The sequence below is a fragment of the Dermochelys coriacea genome, chromosome 10 (genome assembly GCF_009764565.3).
Source record: "Dermochelys coriacea isolate rDerCor1 chromosome 10, rDerCor1.pri.v4, whole genome shotgun sequence".
Lineage (NCBI taxonomy): Eukaryota > Metazoa > Chordata > Testudines > Dermochelyidae > Dermochelys > Dermochelys coriacea.
Window position 1 is genome coordinate 41,910,027 of NC_050077.1, and position 25,068 is coordinate 41,935,094.

The window sequence follows — 25,068 nt, forward strand, 5'->3', positions numbered from 1 at the left end:
AATGTGATTTAAAGGCACTGCAAGTAAATAACCCTGTTCTAATGCTTTTTAAATGGAAAAATGTCTAAGTGACGGTTCAGATTTTTAACTTTCTCTTTATCCATTGTACCATGAAAAGCTTGTGGGATTTTTCTTCTAGTTTATTGAGCTGATAGGGGAATTTGATCAACTCCTCCCAGTTCAAAAGTAACTCATGGAGATGCAAGATATATTTTTAATGGGAGAATTTACCTATATGGGACAAAATCAGAAATGACATTTTAATTTGAACTCATTTTGGGGGATTTTCACAAGAGACAAATAATATCTTTATGGTCTTTTGGGGGCACTGTAAAATATTGAAATACACTCCAGCTCTGATGAGCTACTGTTCCCTTGCTGTGTATATGTGGATCTGAATTATACAAAAGTTATAACATTGGTGCTTATCATTGAATTGCTGTTCATCATTGATTTATTTTTGTTGTAGACATTTTTTTATGTAGGAGGAAGACAGCAACAATTTAGTTAAGGAGCATATATAAATGGATGTGAGCATAAACTTCAGGTCCGATGCACAGCTAAGTATGCTATTCAAGTGCAGAGTATAAGCTGTAATGATTTTTAAATAGTCTGATCTCGTATATTGTGCTTAGTCACCAATAGAGTTTCAGTGAAAATAGAGTGTATTAAGGAACATTGCTTCCTACAACTATCTTAAAGAACACATTGCATGATGATTTTTATACAAGAATACTTTTCCATTTTATATGTGGCGGTAACTAACAGATTACATAATTTTGAGGGATAGTTAACAACCAGAAGAGATTTGTGCCTTGAGTAAATGATAAGAAGTTATAATATGAATGACAATTACAAGTTTGTTCATAATTGTTTGCGCAGTGTTTTAAAGTTTCCTTCACTATCATTCATGAAAATATTTATATAACTTGAGTGCACTTCCTATTTGTGAGGTATCAATCCTATCCTTGGATAAACTAACTTGAAGTCTGAAGCAGGGGCACCTGAATAGTGAGAAGGTAGGGAGGCCATGGTCCTCCCACTTTTTACCATCCATAAGGATGAGTGAGAAGGGAGCGGTGCCATGGTTTCAGTGCCAGTGGGGGGGTCTGAAATGTTTATTAGCCCAGGATATAGTTAATAAGCAACACCCACTTCATATACTGAAGTGATGTGTTTAGAAACAACATGGTTAAAAATAATTTTTCTCCAGAAGAAGAGATGAAGGTAATAGGCCACCATAGTGACAGTCAAAAGACAGCTGTAGCGGCACAGGAGCTAGCAAGCAGAGCTGTAAACAGGGGACGTTTGTAAGGGGAGTTTGTATTGTGGTACTTGTTTGGGGTTTGTTTTTGCTGTGGGTGGTGGTGTTTTGGTGTGGTTTGTGTTTCCCAGATTAACAGGATTTAGGTGGGAAGGCTATGACAGATACAGAGGCAGCAGTGGGAGTGACTCATGTAGTGGAAGACACAATGAAGATGACTGGATGTGGAAGCTGCGGTATGTACAAGATACTGGATGGGGTACCTGGTAAGAGTTTTGTCTGCATGAAATGCCATCTGATAGAGCTGATGGAGGAAAAGATCCGAGGTTTGGAGATGCAGGTCGAAAGTCTGGTTGAGTTTAGAAAGGGGTTCAAGCAGATTATGGAGCAAAGACATGAGGTATCTGAAGGGAAAAGCTCAGACTTGCAGATGGAAGCAGACTGAGGAATTCTGAGGGGAGACTGGGTGAGGAAAGTGGTCAGTGGCTAAAGCATGTGACTAAAAGAACCAGGCAGAGGAAAAGACGGGCTAGTGAAGGAGGAATAGACAGGCCTGTAACCAGAGCTGATCCAGAGAATAGAAGGGTGTGCTGTCTTCCAGGTGCTAAGATACGGGATGTAGACCTGAGGTTGAAAAGGATCCTAAAGGGAGCAGGAAAGAATCCCCTAATTATCCTTCATGTGGGAACAAATGATACAGCTAGATTCTCGCTGGAAAGTATTAAGGGAGACTATGCTAGGGAAGACGCTTAAGGAAATTGAGGCTTAGGTGATCTTTAGTGGGATTCTGCCTGTTCCTAGAGAGAGGCAACAAAGGTGTGACAAGATTATGACTATCAACAGATGGCTTAGGCAGTGGTGCTATAAGGAGGGGTTTGGGATGTATGGCCACTGGCAGGCATTCATGGACAGAGGACAGTTCTCTCGGGATGGATTTCATCTGAGTAGGGAAGGAAATAGACTTCTAGGATGGAGGCTGGCACAACTGATTAAGAGAGCTTTAAATTAGGAATTTGGGGGAGATGGTTGGGAGATGTCCAGGTAATCTCCATGCCGGACTTTAGCATTGAGAGGGAAGAAAACCAAGTAAGAAAGGATACAGCTGTGGATAGGAGAATGTATATAAGAAGGAAGGATAGTGTGGATACCAGTTTAATAAGTTATACTGGCAGTAGAATGACCGTGCCTAATAGGGTACAGAATGTGAGCGAGACCGAACAGCAAAAATTAAGATGTTTGTACACCAATGCAAGGAGCCTAGGTAACAAAATGGAGGACCTAGAGCTACTGGTGCAGGAAGTGAAACCAGATATCATAGGGATAATAGAAACATGGTGGAATAATAGTCAATACCTGGACTATAGGTGTCGAAGGGTATGTGCTGTTTAGGAAAGACAGAAATAAAGGTAAAGGTGGTGGAGTAGCATTGTATATCAATGATGAGGTAGAATGTAAAGAAATAATAAGCAATGGAATGGATAAGACAGTCCATCTGGGCAAAAATTACATTGAGGAAGAAAACTACTAGAGCCTCCCTTGGGATAGTGCTTGGGGAGTGCCATAGACCCCCAGGATCTAATTTGGATATGGATAGAGCCCTCTTTAATGTTTTTAATGAAGTAAATACTAATGGAAACTGTGTGATCATGGGAGACTTTAACTTCTCAGATACAGACTGGAGGACTAGTGCTAGTAATAATAATAGGGCTCAGCTTTTCCTAGATGCGATAGCTGATGGATTCCTTCATCAAGTAGTTGCTGAACCGACTAAAGGGGATGCCATTTTAGATTTGGTTTTGGTGAGTAGTAAGGACCTCATAGAAGAAATGGTTGTAGGGGGACAATCTTGTTTCAAGTGATCATGAGCTAATTCAGTTCAAACTAAACGGAAGGATTACAAAAATAAATCTGCAACTAGGGTTTTTGATTTCAAAAGGGCTGACTTTCAAAAATTAAGGAAATTAGTTAGGGAAGTGGATTGGACTGAAGAATTTATGGATCTAAAGGTAAAGGAGCCTGGGATTACTTTAAATCAAAGCTGCAGAAGCTATAGGAAGCCTGCATCCCAAGAAAGGGGAAAAAATTGATAGGCAGGAGTTGTAGACCAAGCTGGATGAGCAAGCATCTTGGAGAGGTGATTAAGAAAAAGCAGAAAGCATACAAGGAGTGGAAGATGGGAGGGATCAGCAAGGAAAGCTACCTTATTGAGGTCAGAACATGTAGGGATAAAGTGAGACGGGCTAAAAGTCGAGTAGAGTTGGACCTTGCAAAGGGAATTAAAACCAACAGTAAACGGTTCTATAGCCATATAAAGAAGAAAAAAACAAAGAAAGAAGTGGGACTGCTAAACACTGAGGATGGAGTGGAGGTTAAGGATAATCTAGGCATGGCCCAATATCTAAAAAAATATTTTGCCTCAGTCTTTAATAAGGCTAAAGAAGATCTTAGAGATAATGGTAGCATGACAAGTGGGAATGAGGATATGGAGGTACGTATTACCACATCCGAGGTAGAAGCCAAACTCGAACAGTTTAATGGGACTAAATCGGGGGCGCCCCAGATAATCTTTATCCAAGTATATTAAAGGAATTGGCACATGAAATTGCAAGCCCATTAGCAAGAATTTTTAATGAATTTGTAAACTCAGGGATTGTACCATATGATTGGAGAATTGTTAACATAGTTCCTATTTTTAAGAAAGGAAAAAAAGTGTCCGGATAACTACAGGCCTGTTAATTTGACATCTGTAGTATGCAAGGTCTTGGAAAAAATTTTGAAGGAGAAAGTAGTTAAAGGACATTGAGATCAATGGTACTTTGAGAAAGTAACAGATTTTTTTAGAGAAAGGAAACACATCCGATGAAGTGAGCTGTAGCTCACGAAAGCTTATGCTCAAATAAATTTGTTAGTCTCCAAGGTGCCACAAGTACTCCTTTTCTTTTTGCAGTGGATCTACTTTACCTAGATTTCAGTAAGGTGTTTGATACCGTGCCACATGGGGAATTATTAGTTAAACTGGAAAAGATGGGGATCAATATGAAAATTGAAAGGCGGATAAGGAATTGGTTAACAGGGAGACTACAGCGGGTCCTACTAAAAGGTGAACTGTCAGGCTGGAGGTTACCAGTGGAGTTCCTCAGGGACCAGTTTTGGGACCAATCTTATTTAATCTTTTTATTACTGACCTCGGCACAAAAAATGGGAGTGTGCTACTAAAGTTTGCGGATGATACAAAGCTGGGAGGTATTGCCAATTTAGAGAAGAACCAGGACATCATACAGGAGGATCTGGATGACCTTGTAAACTGGAGTAATAGTAATAGGATGAAATTTAATAGTGAGAAGTGTAAGGTTATGCATTTAGAGATTAATAACAAGAATTTTAGTTATAAGCGGGGGACGCATCAATTAGAAGTAACTGAGGAGGAGAAGGACCTTGGAGCATTGGTTCATCATAGGATGACTATGAGCCGCCAATGTGATATGGCTGTGAAAAAAGCTAATGCAGTCTTGGGATGCATCAGGCGAGGTATCCAGTTTTAGTTTTAGAAGGTTTTAGTACCGTTATACAAGGCACTGGTGAGACCTCACCTGGAATACTGTGTGCAGTTCTGGTATCCCATGTTTAAGAAGGATGAATTCAAACTGGAATAGGTACAGAGAAGGGCTACTAGGATGATCCAAGGAATGGAAAACCTGTCTTATGAAAGGAGATTCAAGGAGCTTAGCTTGTTTAGCCTGACTAAAAGAAGGTTGAGGGGAGATATGATTGCTCTCTATAAATAGATCAGAGGATAAATCAGAGAGGGAGAGGAATTATTTAAGCTCAGTACCAATGTGCACACAAGAAGAAATGGATATAAACTGGTCATTGGGAAGTTTAGACTTGAAATTAGACGAAGGTTTCTAACCAAGAACTTTTGGAATAGCCTTCCAAGGGAGGCAGTGGGGGCAAAAGACCTATCTGGCTTTAAAATTAAACTCGATAAGTTTATGGAGGAGATGGTATGATAGGATAACATGATTCTGGTAATTAATTGATCTTTAAATATTCCATGGTAAATAGGCCCAATGGCCTGTGATGGGATGTTAGATGGGGTGGGATCTGATCGCCATATTTGGGGTTGGAAAGGAATTTTCCTCCAGGGCAGACTGGAAGAGGCCCTGTAGGTTTTTAGCCTTCCTCTGTAGCATGGGGCACGGGTCACTTGCTGGAGGAGTCTCTGCTCCTTGAAGTTTTTAAACCATAATCTGAAGACTTCAATAACTCAGACATAGATGAGAAGTTTTTCGCAGGAGTGGGTGGGTGAGATTCTGTGGCCTGCATTGTGCAGGAGGTCAGACTAGATGATCATAATGGTCCCTTCTGACCTTAATATCTATGAATCTATAAAATGGCTTTCAGAAATAAAACAAACGTTCAGGGGAAGCTAGGATTAGATATCCCTCTGCTTGGTTTTAATTTTCTTTAAAAAAAATGTAAAGTAGTATTTGCTATTATCTTTCATTCAAGAAAAACACCATTATTGATTTAGTGTCTGAAATGTGCCATGTGCTTTCCAAGCAGAGGAAGATGTAATCAAGATCTGAATGCCTAATCTAAATTTTAGAGGACTTTTTCTTCTGATATTTTTTTAAAAGGATATTTTACTAAACTTGTCAACATATCCAACTTCTGGATCTCTGAGTAAAACTCACTGAAGTGTAGCACAGAATTAATTGATTTTAGTTTCAGCAAGAGCTTCTCTCCCCCCCTTTGGTAAGTTGAAGAGGTAAAAATAATAGCAACAGTACATAACATGACCAAACCTTTAAAGTAAAAACTTCAGTACACAACTGGAGATGGGGAAATGAAAGGAAAATCTTGAAAATCAGTTTCTGTACACGAAAACTTTGAAAAACAGTCATCTCAATTATTTGGGCAACTTAAAACTAGCTTCAGAGTAGCAGCCGTGTCTGATGAAGTGAGCTGTAGCTCACGAAAGCTTATGCTCTAATAAATTTGTTAGTCTCTAAGGTGCCACAAGTACTCCTTTTCTTTTTTTAAAACTAGCTAATAGTCTTGACAGTATTTCCTCCATTAAATCTTTTGCCTTAGATATGCTTTAATTTGCAGATTTTTGCTTTTTAGAGGGAGGATTCTCTTAAAATTTGATCTGGTCTTCTTAAACATTAGACCTGGAACAAAAAACGTTAAGGAAAAAATAAGGGTCATTGAAATCAATAGGTGTTTTGCCACTGACTTCATTGATGCCAGAATGTCACCCTAAATGTTGAGGGAAATGTGAACAATCCAGGCAACAAGACTAGTGAAACAGTTAGAAGGGTATTCAATATCTAGCAGGAATTTAAATAAAAATAATGCTTTTGCATATGTAAAACAAGGAAAACTTTAAAAAATATCACTAGTGTCTAGAATTGTTGAAATGGGGAGTTATTTAAAAAAAAAATCCTATTTGCTGAATTCCCTGACCAAATGTTGCCTCTTATTGCATGTTCTAAAGATGGTCTGTATATCCCTTAACTCTGCCCTACTTAAATCATTGTCTGACTCAGCTACATGAGCTAGAATATCATGGGACTGTTAATCTATTATGAATGCAGTGTGGGGGAAAAGGGCCATGTATAAATTTTAGGAAAAAAATCTGTTAAAATTACTACTCAAAATCAAGAAGGAAATTACTGGCCCTCTGCCCAAAATTCATTCTTGCTATAGGCTTTAAATTACTGTGTTGTTTTTGGCAAAACTGGAACTTATGGGCCATTTTTAATTTTTTTTAAACTACAAATACACCAAAGTAGTCCTTTAAATACAATTTGTCCAAAAAGAAGCTCATTTAAATGAAAATGATATCAGGGTGGATTTGATTTAAATATCTTAATCATGATTTAAATCACTAGTCAGGAAGACTCTATTTAATCATGGATTTCTACATAAAAGTGCATTCTTGTTGGTTGTTATAACCTTCATACATATTCTTCACATCTTGGAGAGAGGTTTCATTTTTAGAAGATACACACTATATATATATATTAAGTGATTTAGTTTGAAAACTTTTCAGATTAGTTTTACAGCTATATCAGAAACAGTTTGGTTATTTCATTTACTAAAGGTAATTGAAGCAGATAGTTCACCTCCCAATGACTTCATAAATACCTCCAATTCAACAAGTTAATCATTAATATTTGGAGGACTTTCTTGCCATGCTGTATAGGAGGAGAACATCACCAGACAGACAGTTAAATTATTTTATTTAACTAAAACAACAACGTCATACATTCTGGATTATTTTCTTCAACAGCAAACACATAATATTATAACAAAACAAGCATATGAATTTTTGAATTTAGTTAAACATGCAAGATTTTTTTAAATCAGGTTTTTGTTAAAATTGTTAACTAAAATAGTTAAATGAAATTAAAAAAAAATTAGACTGTCAGCCAGGTCAACATGAGAAACTTAAAATATTGGCTTCTACAGCTAACTCAGTCATCTTCCCCTTCATTTTCCTGTTTGTTCATAATCTGGAAAAGAAAAACAAGCTTTCCTGCTTTTTCAGGCCCCAAATGATTTCTCAATTTGGAATGAATTAGTCCAAAGGAAGAAAATATTCTTTCTACACCAGCAGAAGAAGCTACTGCTGTTAAAAGTGAGATTATCACTTCAACAGTCTCTGAATCCAAGTGCTTAAGTGACTTCCACCAGTTCAGTTGTGTGACATTCTTTAAAACATCAGCAGCAAACATATTTTTTGAATGATTCTTATTCCCAAACTGGGTCTCTTTTATGGCCTGCTGCCATCATAGGTTTTCCCTTCTAGTCAGAGAATGGTATGGTAGATCTCAAATCAATGAAGGCTATACTCAAAGACTCAAGACTTCTAGAACATGCTGCTCAAACAGTTTCACTTTTGTTTCTACTGTCTGTGCCTTCCTTCTCACATTGTCCAACTCTATTCCGACCCAACAATCTTCTATTCATTGAACTTTTTGAAACTTTTAGAGAGAGGTAAGGGATTGACTCTGTGTACACAAATTTGCAGAGACAATATAGCTGAAGTCTGTTATTTCTCATCTCTATGTATTTATTTATTAAAAATATTTTTGCTGTTAACAAGCATATTATCTCTGGAGACACAAATCCACAGTTTGAGAACTGCAAAAGAGAAGGTTACTCACCTGCAGTAACAGGTTCTTCGAGATGTGTGTCCCTGTGGGTGCTCTACTCCAGATGTCTGTGCGTCCCAGCACCGTTTATCGGGGCAGTAGCAGTGCCTGGTCGGGACGCATGCGTTCGGCTGCTGTCTCACAGCATCGTCAGGGGACACATATCTTGAAGAACCTCAGTTACTACAAGGTGAGGAACCTTCTCTTCAAGTGCTGTCCCTGTGGGTGCTCCACTCCAGATGAATGTAAAGCAGTGCCCATTATGGTTGGTGGGATTTTGGAGTTGCGGCAGTAATAACAGTAGACAGTACTGTGTGGCCTATTATGGCGTCTGCTGTGGTATCCTGTGTGATAGCATAATGTTTTGCGAATATGTGGGCAGATGTCCACGTGGCCACCTTGTATATGTAGGTAATGGGTACGTTGTGGAGGAAGGCAACAGATGTTGACATCGCCTGAGTAGAATGAGTTCTGATGACCTCAGGTGGTTGAGCATTTCAAGTCTGGTAGCAGGATCTGATGCAGTCAGAGATGCACTTGGAGAGTTGTTGCTTAGAGATGGCATCACCCTTTGATCATAGAATCATAGAATCATAGAATATCAGGGTTGGAAGGGACCCCAGAAGGTCATCTAGTCCAACCCCCTGCTCAAAGCAGGACCAAGTCCCAGTTAAATCATCCTAGCCAGGGCTTTGTCAAGCCTGACCTTAAAAACCTCTAAGGAAGGAGATTCTACCACCTCCCTAGGTAACGCATTCCAGTGTTTCACCACCCTCTTAGTGAAAAAGTTTTTCCTAATATCCAATCTAAACTTCCCCCATTGCAACTTGAGACCATTACTCCTCGTTCTGTCATCTGCTACCATTGAGAACAGTCTAGAGCCATCCTCTTTGAAACCCCCTTTCAGGTAGTTGAAAGCAGCTATCAAATCCCCCCTCATTCTTCTCTTCTGCAGACTAAACAATCCCAGCTCCCTTTTGGCCCAATCTTCCAATTTGTCTAGGTCCTTCTGTATCCTATCCCTCCCCTCCAGCGTATCTACCACTCCTCCCAGTTTAGTATCATCCGCAAATTTGCTGAGAGTGCAATCCACACCATCCTCCAGATCATTTATGAAGATATTGAACAAAACGGGCCCCAGGACCGACCCCTGGGGCACTCCACTTGACACCGGCTGCCAACTAGACATGGAGCCATTGATCACTACCCGTTGAGCCCGACAATCTAGCCAGCTTTCTACCCACCTTATAGTGCATTCATCCAGCCCATACTTCCTTAACTTGCTGACAAGAATGCTGTGGGAGACCGTGTCAAAAGCTTTGCTAAAGTCAAGAAACAATACATCCACTGCTTTCCCTTCATCCACAGAACCAGTAATCTCATCATAAAAGGCGATTAGATTAGTCAGGCATGACCTTCCCTTGGTGAATCCATGCTGACTGTTCCTGATCACTTTCCTCTCCTCTAAGTGCTTCAGGATTGATTCTTTGAGGACCTGCTCCATGATTTTTCCAGGGACTGAGGTGAGGCTGACCGGCCTGTAGTTCCCAGGATCCTCCTTCTTCCCTTTTTTAAAGATGGGCACTACATTAGCCTTTTTCCAGTCATCCGGGACTTCCCCCGTTCGCCACGAGTTTTCAAAGATAATGGCCAAGGGCTCTGCAATCACAGCCGCCAATTCCCTCAGCACTCTCGGATGCAATTCGTCCGGCCCCATGGACTTGTGCACATCCAGCTTTTCTAAATAGTCCCTAACCACCTCTATCTCTACAGAGGGCTGGCCATCTCTTCCCCATTTTGTGATGCCCAGCACAGCAGTCTGGGAGCTGACCTTGTTAGTGAAAACAGAGGCAAAAAAAGCATTGAGTACATTAGCTTTTTCCACATCCTCTGTCACTAGCTTGCCTCCCTCATTCAGTAAGGGGCCCACACTTTCCTTGGCTTTCTTCTTGTTGCCAACATACCTGAAGAAACCCTTCTTGTTACTCTTGACATCTCTTGCTAGCTGCAGCTCCAGGTGCGATTTGGCCCTCCTGATATCTTTCCTACATGCCCGAGCAATATTTTTATACTCTTCCCTGGTCATATGTCCAACCTTCCACTTCTTGTAAGCTTCTTTTTTATGTTTAAGATCCGCTAAGATTTCACCATTAAGCCAAGCTGGTCGCCTGCCATATTTACTATTCTTTCGACTCATCGGGATGGTTTGTCCCTGTAACCTCAACAGGGATTCCTTGAAATACAGCCAGCTCTCCTGGACTCCCTTCCCTTTCATGTTAGTCCCCCAGGGGATCCTGGCCATCTGTTCCCTGAGGGAGTCAAAGTCTGCTTTCCTGAAGTCCAGGGTCCGTATCCTGCTGCTTACCTTTCTTCCCTGCGTCAGGATCCTGAACTCAACCAACTCATGGTCACTGCCTCCCAGATTCCCATCCACTTTTGCTTCCCCCACTAATTCTACCCGGTTTGTGAGCAGCAGGTCAAGAAAAGCGCTCCCCCTAGTTGGCTCCCCTAGCACTTGCACCAGGAAATTGTCCCCTACGCTTTCCAAAAACTTCCTGGATTGTCTATGCACCGCTGTATTGCTCTCCCAGCAGATATCAGGAAAATTAAAGTCACCCATGAGAATCAGGGCATGCGATCTAGTAGCTTCCGTGAGTTGCCGGAAGAAAGCCTCATCCACCTCATCCCCCTGGTCCGGTGGTCTATAGCAGACTCCCACCATGACATCACTCTTGTTGCACACACTTCTAAACTTAATCCAGAGACACTCAGGTTTTTCCACAGTTTCGTACCGGAGCTCTGAGCAGTCATACTGCTCCCTTACATACAGTGCTACTCCCCCACCTTTCCTGCCCTGCCTGTCCTTCCTGAACAGTTTATAACCATCCATGACTGTACTCCAGTCATGTGAGTTATCCCACCAAGTCTCTGTTATTCCAATCACGTCATAATTCCTTGACATCACCAGGACCTCCAGTTCTCCCTGCTTGTTTCCAAGGCTTTGTGCATTTGTATATAAGCACTTGAGATAACCTGTTGATCGCCCCTCATTCCCAGTATGAGGCAGGAGCCCTCCCCTCACAGACATTCCTGCCTGTGCTTCCTCCCGGTATCCCGCTTTCCCACTTACCTCAGGGCTTTGGTCTCCTTCCCCCGGTGAACCTAGTTTAAAGCCCTCCTCACTAGGTTAGCCAGCCTGCTGGCAAAGATGTTCTTCCCTCTCTTCGTAAGATGGAGCCCGTCTCTGCCCAGCACTCCTCCTTCATGGAACACCATCCCATGGTCAAAGAATCCAAAGCCTTCTCTCCGACACCACCTGCGTAGCCATTCGTTGACCTCCACGATTCGACGGTCCCTACCCAGGCCTTTTCCTTCCACGGGGAGGATCTCTCGGTAGTGGAGACAAATCACCTACCCCCTTTGTAAATCCTCTTAGTTCTGTCAAGATAGAATGCAATTGCCCGTCGGACATCAAGGATATGTAATGCTGTTTCCTGTGGAGTCTTGTGAGGTTTGCGATAGAATGCGTGTAAGTGTATTGGTTGGTAAAGGTGGAAGGTAGACACCACACTGGGGAGGAATTTGGGGTCTGGTCGCATTGTAACCTTGTCTTTAGAGAAAATCGTGTAGGGAGGGAAGGCTATCAGGGTGCTTATTTCACCGACCCTTCTTGCTGATGTTATGGCAACCAAGAAAGCTGCTTTCATAGGCATGTGGAGCAGGGATGAGGTAGCCAGGGGTTCTAAGGGAGGTTTCATAAGACCTTGGAGAACTAGATTGAGATTCCAGGATGCTGCTGATGGATGAATCTCAGGGTAGAGATTTTGCTGGCCTGAGAAGAAGCTTTTTATGATGGGATGGACAAAAAGTGAATATCCATCCAGCGGGTCGTGGCGAGGTCCACAAGGTGTATTCTGATAGAACTGAGAGAGAGCCTGTCCTGTTTTAGTTTCAAAAGGTAGTCTAAGATGTCAGGAAGGGTCACGGTCTGGGGTGTCAAGCGTCTGTGGAACCATCATATGGAGAAGTGTTTCAACTTTTGCAGGTAAGTCTTATGAGTGGAGTCTCTTCTACTGTGCAGGACGACTTACTGGACTTGTCCCGAACAGGCTAATTCATGGGTCTGAAACCATGAAGGAACCACACCGTCAGATGGAGTTTCCGGAGCTGCGGATGCAGAAGCCAACCATTGTCCTGGGAGAGCAGATCTGGTCTGTTGGGTAGAATCCTTGGAGGACGGATGGACATACCATATCTGTCTGGGCCAAGCTGGGGCAGTAAGTATGACCGTGGCCTTGTCCTCTCTGATCTTGTGTAGAATTCTCAGTATCAGTGGGATCGGCAGAAAAGTGTGCATGAGGGATTTGTTCCACAGAATGAGGAACACATCCCCTAGAGATGCGGTCTCGAGTCCTGCTCTGGAGCAAAATAGATAGCATTTGTGGTTCTGAGTTGTGGCAAACAGGTCTATCAATGGGGTGCCCCAGTGGGAGAAGAGTTGTTGGAGTATCGTGGGATGTAATTCCCATTTGTGCTCCTCAGAGAACTGTCTGCTGAGTGTGTCGGCAGTAGTGTTGTGACACCCAGGCAGGTAGGAAGCAGTGATTTCTATGTGTTGTTGTATGCACCAGCTCCATAACCAGATGGCTTCTGTGCATTGGGAGTACAATCATACTGCCCCCTGCCTGTTGATGTAGAACATGCATGCTATATTTCCCGTCAGGATCCAAATGGATTTGTTCTTTATGATGGGGGAGAAACTGAAGGCAGGCGTACCTGATTGCTCTGAGCTCTAGAAGATTTATGTACAGACATGTCTCTGATAGGGACCAGAGGCCCTGTACCATGTGTTCCCCTAGGTGCGCTCCCCAACCTATCAGGGAAGCATCCGTGGTGAGCATGAATACTGAGGAGTGTGGCTAGAAGGGGACACCCTTGCATAGGTTCTCTGGTTTTGTCCATCATTGTAGGGAGCACTATCTGCTGTGTTGGTATCAGGGTGGATTTCTGGAAGTTTATTTGCAAGCCTAGACTGTGGAAGACAGAGATGGTAAAATGCGTTGTTTTTAATGTCTCATCGTATGAGCTGCCCTTGATAAGGCAGTCGTCTAAGTAGGGGAAAAGTATAAGCCCATGTTTGCGGAGGTGGGCCACGACTATGGCTAGGGTCTTGGAGAATACTCTCGGTGCTGTGGAGAGACCAAATGGAAGTATTCTGTATTGAAAGTGGTCATGTCAGAGTGTGAATTGCAGGAAGCGTCTGTGTGCTAGATGAATGGATATGTGGAAATAGGCATCCTGTAGGTCAAGGGCTGTGAAGCAGTCCCCTAGTTCCAGCGTGGGTGGTATTGTGCCCAATGTGACCATCTTGAATTTCTGTACACGTACAAATTTGTTCAGTCGGCGTAGGTCTAGTATAGGCCTCCATCCCCCACCTTTCTTTTGGGTCAGAAAGTAGCGGGACTGGAAGCATTTTCACCGATATTGCATTGGTACAGGTTCCACTGCACCTAGCTGTAGAAGATGAGCCACTTCTATGCAGAGTAGGTGCTTATGAGAAGGGTTCCTGAAGAGGCACAGGGAAGGGTGGGCGGGCGGACAAGATATGAAAGGGATGGAGTAACCCGACTCAACTATTTCCAGGACCCAGCGGTCCTGGGTGATCTGTTGCCAGACATGGTGGAAAACCTGGAGGCGGTGGCCAAATGGGCAAATAGGCGGTGGAGTCAAAGGGTGCAGACCTCCGACCAGCACTTCAAAATTGCTGTTTTTGTTTCCCGATGGGTGGGAGGTAGCTGGTTGTGCATGGTTTTGTCTGCACCTAGGTGGTCTGTTGCAGTTTCTCCCAATATCATATGGTCTGGTCTGGGATGGGGACGGTGATCTTGTTGTGCACGGGGCTTCTGATAAGGTTGATACCATTGTCTCCTGGGGAGGGATGGGTATATGCCCAGTGTGCGCAGGGTGGCTCTAGAGTCTTTCATAGTGTGAAGGACTTAGTTTTTTTTAGAAACAAGTTCCTCTTTGTCAAAGGAAAGGTCTTCGGCTCTGGTCTGCAGATCTTTGGGGATACCGAAGCAGACAGCCAGGAAGACCTGTGCATCACCACTGCTGTTACAGTAGTGCGGGCTGCTGTGTCCGCCATGTCCACTCTCCTGTCCTCTGGGATATGGGAGACAAAATCAAAAAGCTTGTTGTAGTTGTCGTAGTCATAGCTTGCAAGGAGGGCGGAGTAATTTGCCATTCTAAATTGTAGAGTGGAGGAGGTATAAACCTTGTGGCCCAGGAAGTCAAGGTGTTTGAGGCCATTGTCTTGCAGAGTGGGCCAGTATTGTGGCTGTTCTGTGCCTCACTGCATCCACCACAAGAGAGTAGGGTTGTGGGTGGGAAAATAAATCTACATCCTGAACAGAATATTTACATTCAGCCTTCTTGCATGGAGGCAGGGGTCTGCTAGAGAGTACGAGCTGGTTCCAAGAGGGTTTCATTTATGGGTAGTGCAATCTTTGAGGGCACAGAGCGTTGGAAGATTTTGAGGAGTCTGTGTTGTCTCCTGGACTTCCTCCAAAGGCATGTCCTGGCTGACTGCCACCCTCTTGAAAAGTTCCTGGAATTGCTTAAAGTCATCCACATTTTGTGGAGGTAGAGGCATGAGGGCTTCATCTGCGGCAGATGGAGAGGCAGGAGCCAGTAAATCCGGGAAGGGTTCATAGCCCACATCTTCAAGAGGGGGTTCAGGAGCTGGAGACAGAGGTGCAGAATGGGCTTGCAGTCTGGTGGAAGGGGCACGAGGAGGAATGGTGGCAGGAGCCAACCAAGGGTACCACTGAAGCCAGGGCATGGGGTAGGAAAAGTGGGGCCCCTCCCACAAGGGGACAAAATAGGGAAACTGAGGCTGGTTCTTGTGAGATGCCGAGCCTTGAGACAGATATGTCTCCGGTGGAGGAGGAGGAGAATCAGGTGGGGAGAACTGTCTGCTGCTGCATGTCGTTCTCGCTGTCAGTGAAGGTAGCCAGGTCAGGTGGCGAGAGCAGTTGTTCAAACAGTTAGCACTCTGTGTTGAGGAGCAGAGAGTCAGGCTCAGGGGCCATGGAGATTGCTGCTGCTCTCTGAGCTGTGGTGCTGCGGAGAGTGGAGTGTGAGTGGCAGCCCACAGCAATTTTTGTTTAGCTTTAGTAGGAGCCGCGGGCCTTTTGCAGGGGGGATGGGCAGGCTCGGTGCCAATGTTCTTGTCAGCACTGAAGTGGAATGGGCTGTCAGCACTGGGTCCATCATCAGTGCCGGCGGGACTGGTGCCAAGGAGAGCTTCCCACTGTGGGAAGTCGGGTCCCTGCTTTTGCACCCCACGTGAACCGCGGCTGAGGTGCTGGACCGGTCGGAGGCACCTGCTCTTGGCGCTGTCAGCACCGAGGGTAAAGATCTTTCAGGAGACCTTTTACCCTTTTGAAATTCTCTATGCGGAGACATTGGGACTTCCTGCCTCTTTGCCTGAGAGGGTGAAGCCAAGCTCCTGGTTGGTTCCAACTTAGCAGGGGAGTGTGAGGGAGAGGTTTACTGCCCGTCTCCATGGGTGGCTGCAGAGCTTTCTCCATCAGGAGCATTTTTAGCTGCAAGTCACTGTCATGACGAGCCGTAGTTTTCAGGCTGGTACAGTGGAGACACTTGGCAAGGACGTGTGTCTCGCCAAGGCATTTCACACCGAGTGAGTGCCAGTCAGACCATGGCATAGGATCCCTGCATCATGGAAGTATGACTGCTTGGGGGGGAAGACTCAACGGGAGATGAACGTGAGAGAAAAGTGTGTGTTTGGTTTCGTTCACTTTAAACTAACGAACTATTCTAAAGGAAGATAGAGAACTGGGACATGTCTAGCTAACTATTTCTATTCCTTTCTACTTGTCACTTAAGGAAATCAGGGAAGAGGTTAGCACTGCCCCGAGTCCCATCTTCAGCCGAAGAAGGTTGAGAAGGAACTGAGTGGGGAGCGGGACGCGTGCATTCTGGCAGACCCTAATGACGCCGCGAGACAGAGCTGAGTACTTGTATCCAAACCAGGCACTGCTATGGAAGATCTCCGATCAATGGTGCCGGGATGCACTGTCACCTGGAGTGGAGCACCCACAAGGACAACACTTGAAGAAGAACTAAGCATCTCTGATGGTATCTTCTAGACTGAGCACTGAGTCCCACTGGGTAGATAGAAGGATTAACCTAAATCATCTATACAGAAGCCACTGGAACCCCATAAAATTGGGTCCCTAATCCATGAACAATTGGAACTCATTTACAAAACTTTTCTTAAACATTACATGAATATATTGTCTCATTTTTATAGAATTAGAATTTATAATCCTATTCCATGATAAGATACATTATAGCTCAAAGATTTCATGTAAAACTATCTTTAGACAGGTTTTTTCCTCAAAAAGCATTTTATCAAAATCTGATTTAAATAAAAATATTGGATTTTTTATTTAAATCATTGATTTTTATCCGCCCTGAATGATATAGATCCCAAGGAGGATGTTTTGGACAATTCTTTCTTCATCTCACATGGAACAGTATATGCAATTGATCTTGACTTTGAACTGCTAACATTTCTCTTTTTTACTTCCCTTTTTTTGTTCCTTTTGGTAGATTTAGTGGAATTTGATAAGGCTACTCATTTTTCCTTTGAAATTATGAAAACACTTATCCTTATTTGATTCCCTTCATTATATTTACAAAATATCAATAAATAAAAAGGGTAACAAAATGGCCATGTCAGAGATGTCCATTACGGCTTGTAAGGCTATTCTGGTCACCATCTGACCTTCTCTAATGGTCTCCTTTAACTCTTCCCTGGTATCCTTTGCCCCTTTCAGCAGGAGGAAGGGGTCACCCTGTCCCATGTCAAATTATATTTGGCGAACACCTGATAGTTTGCCACATAGTTTCAGTGAGGCAGAGAAGAGGCTTTGCACTCAGACAGGTCTAGCTTTTTGGCCTCCTTGTCCTTGGGCATGCCTTGTTTTGATTTTTGAGTTTTCCTGCCCTGTTGCAACTACCAATGATCCTGGATTTGGTAAGAGTAAAAGTGTTCAAAATTTTTTGGAGACACTTGATCTCACTTCTCTACTTGTTTAAATAGAGGCTGGATAACAACTCAGTTTTGCCAGAGCTCTTTGGCTGGTTCCAGTATTTCTTCATCATATTATTTCTAAAAGATGAGTTTGAGGCTAGGAGAAATATAGTATGTTAGCCTTTTGCCAGATTTAATCTTGTTGCTACAGATGGTAAGGAGAGTAATGGAAGGTGGGTCATGGCTGCTCCACAAAAGCTTATGTTCAAATAAATTTGTTAGTCTCTAAGGTGCCACAAGTACTCCTTTTCTTTTTAGTGCAAAGGTGTAAATTGTAACCACTAACACACTATTATGTGGAACTTTATTAAACAGATCTCAAGGAAAATTTACAAAGGTAAACATAAATATTACTTTATGGATATAATGAGTGAGCGACAGAAGGTTTCCATTTTGCCTTAAATCACACAGTTAGCAACCCAGCCAGTCTTCCAATTCTCAGTCCAGAGCCCTTCCTCTTTATAAGGCAACAAAGCATTCTGAGCCCCTAATTGCACAACTGCTACCCAGATTTCCTACTACCATCAATGTGAATTTCACACTTGGAATGGTTATATAATTGAGGACCTGAGGAAATATCCTTTAAAGAAAAATACAGCTATGGTGCAAAAAATTCTGACTTCAGTTCTGATTTTCTTAAATGCGCTACTCATCTAAATCAAGACGTTTCCAAACTAAATTTCTCAATTAGAACAGCAGCAGAATGGGTTTCTGAACTGATAGTCTGCAAGGCATTGTTTAAAAACAGACTATTTCACTAGAAATGCAATATTATCAACTGAGTGAATGTCAATAGATTGGTTTTCATAAATCTTTTTCTAAAGTATATAATCCCAGTCATTAATCTCCATGTTTCTTTGATGAGGATTATTCTTTAGGTTCTGTACAGCTGTGAAGCAGGTAACTGGGAACATAGAGAACAGGAGAAAAGAGAAGCAGCAAAATAAATGAAATGTGGTTTTTGTTTTTTAATGTCCTACTATGTCAACAAAATAAAAAGCAAGGAGCATAACAAAGGAAAAGCAATTTTAGTACAAGACCATTTGTTTCTCTGTTTACTGAGAAATAAGTCCTGTTTTTGAAAAGAAATAAGCAGCTTTCCCCTATTCAAAGGGCTCCTGCCTCTCGCTCTCTCTCTCAATATTTTGCAAGAATTTCAATGTTTTTGGTTTACCAAAGTGGAAAGACAGGCCTGAAATTTAATACACCAACTATGCCCAGGAATGGGGGGAGAAATAGCTCAATGGTTTGAGCATTGGCCTGCCAAACCTAGGCTTGTGAGTTCAATCCTTGAGGGGGCCATTTAGGGATTTGGAGCAAAAATTGGGGATTGGTCCTGCTTTGAGTAGGGGGTTGGACTAGATGACCTCCTGAGGTCCCTTCCAACCCTGACAGTCTATGATTCTAATATCTTCTCCACCAGTAAAATGCAGCCATTTCTGGTTTGAAATAGGGCAAATGTTTAACAGGACACGCCAAAACCACCACATCCTATGGAAAGTGCAGGAGGAATTTAGGTAAATGTGGCAATGCAGATTGAATTTACCCAAGACACTGGTGTTAATATTCCTCCTCCTTCTGAAATATGTCCTTGTGCTCCATGTAAACACAAGCTGTCAAAACTTTGATTTTATCTCTTAACTGAAAGGTGCAGCATAGTGCCCTTTTAACACTATGCTGGTATGCTGATTCAGTACTGACTCATTGGAAAAATGATAATCTATTGATTCACCAACACTACTTACTACTGCACCTGGACATTTTTCCCCAGTAGATCTCCCATCTACATGCCGACCTGGGTTCAGTTATGCAATCTGACAATCACATGTGGAAATAGGTTGGCCATGGGTCATTATCATCCATGGATTTAAAATCAGCTAAGAGAGATATAAGATCTTCATAATTGGGGGGAAAAAGTAAATACATTTTTTGATGCCACAGCAAGGTAAGAGGAAGTAGTAGTTACCTTGTGCAGTAACAATGGTTCTTTGAGATGTGTGTCCCTATGGATGCTCCACCGTAGGTGTTTGTGGGTCACTGCGCTTCTGATTGGAGATCTTTGGTAGCAGCATCTGTTTGGCCTGCACATGTGCTCTCTTCTCCTCATGCTGTGCCTCAAGGGTAATTAGTGCTGCATGCACAAACCACCCTCAGTTCCTTTTCTACCACAGAGTCCCTATCAAGAACTCTGAAGTAGAGGGGAGGAGGGTGGGTCGTGGAGCACCCATAGGGGGACACATTTCAAAGAACCATCATTAACTGCACAAAGTAACTACTTTGAGTAGTATACCTATGGGGCTCCACTGTAGGTACCTTCAGAGCAGTATCTCTAATGGGAGTGTGATAGGCAGTACCCCCCCAAGGTGAAGCCTGAAAGCTGTTGGAACTGCTGGACCCCTAACTATTCAGCTGGGTTGGCCTCTTCCCTTTGCTCTGCTGGTGACACACAGCCAGACCCTCTGGGCCCTGTTATCACCCAACATGACAGCAGGTGGCACATACACCCAACTGAGTCACCCAAGTGCTTTACCTAAGCCACTCACGGACCAACGAGGGAGGCACCAGCCAATTTCTCACTCCTGAGCCTTGCACCCCTACTGGAATATAAACCCAGTATTATACCATTATGCACTGCACAGTCTGCTCCCCTCTCAATGTGGGGAAGATATACAACAGGCTCTGTTAACAAAGCTAACATTCCCTAACACTTCACTCAAAAACACACTAGTTAAGATAACACATAAAACAAGTTTATTGACTACAGAAAGATTAAGTGATAGCAAATAAACAAAAATGCAATCTAAGCCTAATATACTACACAGGATTTGAATTAAACAGTCTCTCACCCAGTTAGATAGTACAAACAGTTTGTAGATTTCTTATACACAGGCAGGATTTCCTTCTTTCTTGCCTGGGACCAGCACTTCCCCAGTTTAAAATCTTTATCTTCCAAAGGTGTTTTCAGGTGTTGAGTTGTGGAGAAAGTGAGGCTCCTTGGTGATGTCACTTCCCCATTTTATAGTTTTTTCCATAGGGCGGGAACTCCTTTGTTCCAAGTCAGGTTCCCAGCCCAGTATGTGGAAAAATACAGGTACCAAAATGGAGTTCAGTATCATGTGATCTAGTCACATGCTCTTGCATACCTTGCTGAGTCATTGCAGCCATTATTCATAAGCTGGCTGAAGCGTCCCCAGGTGAGGACAATCCTTTCCCAAGGCCCATTGTCTTTGCTGATGGGCTATTCTACTTGGATAGGCCATTCATGATGTGCTAGCCTGAATACAAATGAACTTCAGGGTGTTACCCAGGGTTGAGCACATTTGAAATACAAAGACACAGTCAATATTCATATCTTCAGATACAAAAATGATACATGCATACACATAAGATAATAATATTCAGCAAATTATACCTTTTCCATAGACATCTCACATGAGACATTTTGCACAAGATACATCATAATTATGTCATAAACATATCATAATTATACCATTATTTAGGGAATATAGGGCAGTCACAGGGAGGTTGGGGCTTCAGAGTTGAGTCTGTTATGGATGAAAATAGTGCGGAGCCGAAGCTATTGTTTGAAGCAGAGTCTGCGAAGGTATGTATGGATACCCAGGTGGCTGATCTGCAGATTTCTGAGAGGAAGGCAAACTGACCTCATGGAGTATATGTGTGAATTCCAGATGGAGGTACTATCTTGAGATGGTCGGTACTGAGGGCGTACATACTGATGCTGTCTTCCTGGAAGCGGCATGGTCTCCTTTCCTGTACCTGACAGCATTACTGATGCTTCGAAGCCTGTGTCCTTAGGGTCCTTAGGCATATCAGCAGTATCTTTTGCACTGGATCCACGTGATCTATGGGTACCATGCTTAGGTGCCTTCAGTGCCATCAGTACAGGGAAGACTGAACATGCCAGGGATCTCCTCTAGCTGGTTCAGGTCTCACTATGAGGGCTTGAAGCTCTCTTTTTTGAGGTCTTACGTGGAGAATCTGAAGGATTTCTTTCGGTTCACCGGCCTTGGAGATGGAAGGCTGTGGAGAAGACTTGCATCACCTGGAAGACTCTGGGCCCAGGTCAGACATCGGCTGATGAGCTCGCTCCAGGAGGAGCAGATTTAGTTTCAGTTCCCATTTTTTCAGGATCTGGTTTTTGGCTGCTGACAGATGATACGCTTCTGTGGAATGTGGCCCTCTTTGAGGCAACGGACACAACAGGAATGCCCAACCATTACCAGAATGAACTCCTTGCAGGAGAGATATCTCTTAAACCTGGGAGAACCAGGCATAGCTGTTACTGAGGGCAATCCCCAATTAAGGGAGAAAAAAGGGAAGAGAAAAAAAAACTAAAGAAACTTTATGATACTAAGAAGAAAAACACTAAAACTTAGCTAAGAACGAATTTCTAAAGAGTAAAGTATCTGTGAACACACTGCTAATCGCTCCGTTTCTAGCCGGGGTGCTTTAGAAGGAACTGAGGACAGTTCTTCCACACAGTACTAATTAGCCTCGCTGAGCATGAGGAGGGGAGAGTGCATGTGCAGGCCCAACACACACTGCTACCAAAGATCTCTGTTCAGAAGTGCAGAAGCTACAGTGGAGCACCCACAGGGACACTACTCGAAGAAGAACTAGGCTATTTCTGAGGCAAGAAAATGTCTTTCCTGTTCACTTGAACAATGTTTGTTATTCTTCTTCTTCAAGTCTACTAGCATTCTGCAGACAATAAGGTGTTTTTCCCTGCAGATTGTAGAATACTACTTCTCAGTTTATAAATCAAACATACCTTTATAAAAACAAAATGCAATCACTGACTATTAAGCAATCTTGTGACGGGTCCACATGAATCTTTCATAAGGAACAAAGCAAGAGCTATGTTAGACATTGCTTCCTTCACTTACAGCTATATTAGCCAGTTCTGCACCTCCCCCATATGATCCTGGAAATGTGGTATGTTGGAACAGGTCAAAGAATCACTGGGGCATTCTTATACCCTAACTATTCTACACCTGAATGGGAGAGGCACAATCCATGACCCATAACACAGCACTCAGTTCTGAGTTTCAGACTTACACATCCTAGGAAACTGATGTAATTTCTACCAAAAATCCTGTTTAGATGTCTAGGACAATCTGGAGCACTTTTAATTATACCAAATAAGCACATGTATTTAAAATTTTTATCCATGGTCACGTATGATGAATTCAAAAGTATCTAGGCTCCAAACCATCTACTTGCAAAGAAATTCAAGTAACAAAACCATAGGTCCATTAGCTTGAGGAAAGGTGTTCCTTAATCTTCACCTTAAGCATACAGATAACTCACGGTACCTTTGAACTTCCTGTTGAATTTCACCAAAAGCAACACAAAAAATGACATTGCAGATATTAAGTTCAGACATAGCACCCAGATTTTTCTAGCAGAAACAACAATGCAACTTACTTTTAACTTTGAACCAAACAACAGACAATCTGCTCTTCTTACTATCTTCAACCATTTGTGGGCATCAATTAATGAAAAACCTTCCTGAAATTAAGCAAAAAAAATAGTGACTTGTACAGAAAACAGAAAAGCAGAAGGACCCAGTTATGCAAGCTAATAAACTGACCCTGGTCGGTAAATGAGAAAATATTTACAACATGAATTTAAGGCGAAGAAATTCTTTCAGAAATAAAGAATGTAAATACAAATCTTATATATTTTGAAAAAAAATTGTAATAAACAATATTTATCATACATAAACATAAAACATACAATACAAAATTTCCAGGATTTCATTTGTTTTTACCACAGTATGAATTAAGTTTAAAAATATATCTACAGCAGTACCAGTACATTAAACTAAAGTTTTATTTTTAAATATATTTCACAATTCATACATAATGAAAGGCAATTTGACTTGTACTATATAATGTCTTCCTCAAAGAGCTTTGAATTCTACTCACAAATCCCATGCAATAACCCTAGAGGGCAGCAGAGGGCATGCAAGTCTTGAGAATGTGTTAACAGTGGGCTTGTCTAAAGCAGAGAAAGATACTTAGGTATTTTCTTAAGATATACTTAAAGAAAACAAAAACATTCTAAAAAATTATTAAAGCTTATGCTCCAGTTATGTTGCCCGTGAATCTTCTCACATAAGCAGTACCATTTAACTACAAAGTTTAGCGTGTGATACTAATTTAGGAAGCTGATAAGCTGACTTTACAAATTTTGCATACAAACTGGCTATGTATGTCAAAGCTATTTCACAGTGTTGTATACTCAGCACTAGACTTCCACCGTGGAACTGTAGTACACTGCTGTCCAGGTTAAAAAAAGTTTAAACATCACCTGAAATACTCTAGCAGGGGGGAAATGCTCCATCTATTATCTCCAAGCTATTGCCTTCTTGGGATATAGCAATGAAAAAGTTGAAGTTAAGTACTTATTTAAGTTATATAGATTTATTCTTTTAAAAGCTGTGTTGGCAAAAGAATGTGAAATCTTTATGTATTGTAAATAAAATTAGATTGCTCAATAAATACGTCAACAGGATCTCAAGTGAACAGTTTTTATTAATTCATCACAAACAGTTTAGAGGACCATGAAGGACCCCCAGAAGGATTTCTGAGGCAGTCAAAGATCAGAGAAAATCTAAAAGGGGACAAATGGCAATGACAGAGCTCAGAAGACTGTTTAGAGAGGCAGAAAGAAGATGAAATGAAGGCAAAGATGAAGGAAGAGAGTAAAAAAACCGCACAAAGGGAAAGGAGTACTTGCGGCACCTTAGAGACTAACAAATTTATTTGAGCATAAGCTTTCGTGAGCTACAGCTCACGTCATCGGATGCATGTTACCAGCACTCCCAGCTATCTTCGAGACACCACTGACTTCCTGAGGAAACTACAATCCATTGGTGATCTTCCTAAAAACACCATCCTAGCCACTATGGATGTAGAAGCCCTCTACACCAACATTCCACACAAAGATGGACTACAAGCCGTCAGGAACACTATCCCCGATAATGTCACGGCTAACCTGGTGGCTGAACTTTGTGACTTTGTCCTCACCCATAATTATTTCACATTTGGGGACAATGTATACCTTCAAATCAGCGGTATTGCAATGGGTACCCGCATGGCCCCACAGTATGCCAACATTTTTATGGCTGACTTAGAACAACGCTTCCTCAGCTCTCGTCCCCTAATTCCCCTACTCTACTTGCGCTACATTGATGACATCTTCATCATCTGGACCCATGGAAAATAAGCCCTCGAGGAATTCCACCATGATTTCAACAATTTCCATCCCATCATCAACCTCAGCCTGGACCAGTCCACACAAGAAATCCACTTCCTGGACACTACAGTGCTAATAAGCGATGGTCACGTAAACACCACCCTATATCGGAAACCTACTGACCGCTATTCCTACCTACATGCCTCTAGCTTTCATCGAGATCATACCTCATAATCCATTGTCTACAGCCAAGCTCTACGATATAACCACATTTGCTCCAACCCCTCAGACAG

The 25,068-nt window shown here is 42.4% G+C and overlaps 1 protein-coding gene across 1 annotated transcript in view; it reads right to left on the reverse strand.

Annotated features, from left to right (window-relative positions):
- The window catches only part of REC114 (REC114 meiotic recombination protein), a 130,435-nt gene that overhangs the window by 17,773 nt on the left and 87,594 nt on the right, over positions 1–25,068 (reverse strand). The window contains exon 3 of the mRNA XM_043493333.1: positions 23,000–23,083. Coding sequence (XP_043349268.1) covers positions 23,000–23,083 — 84 coding nt within the window. The remainder of the gene's footprint in view (positions 1–22,999; positions 23,084–25,068) is intronic.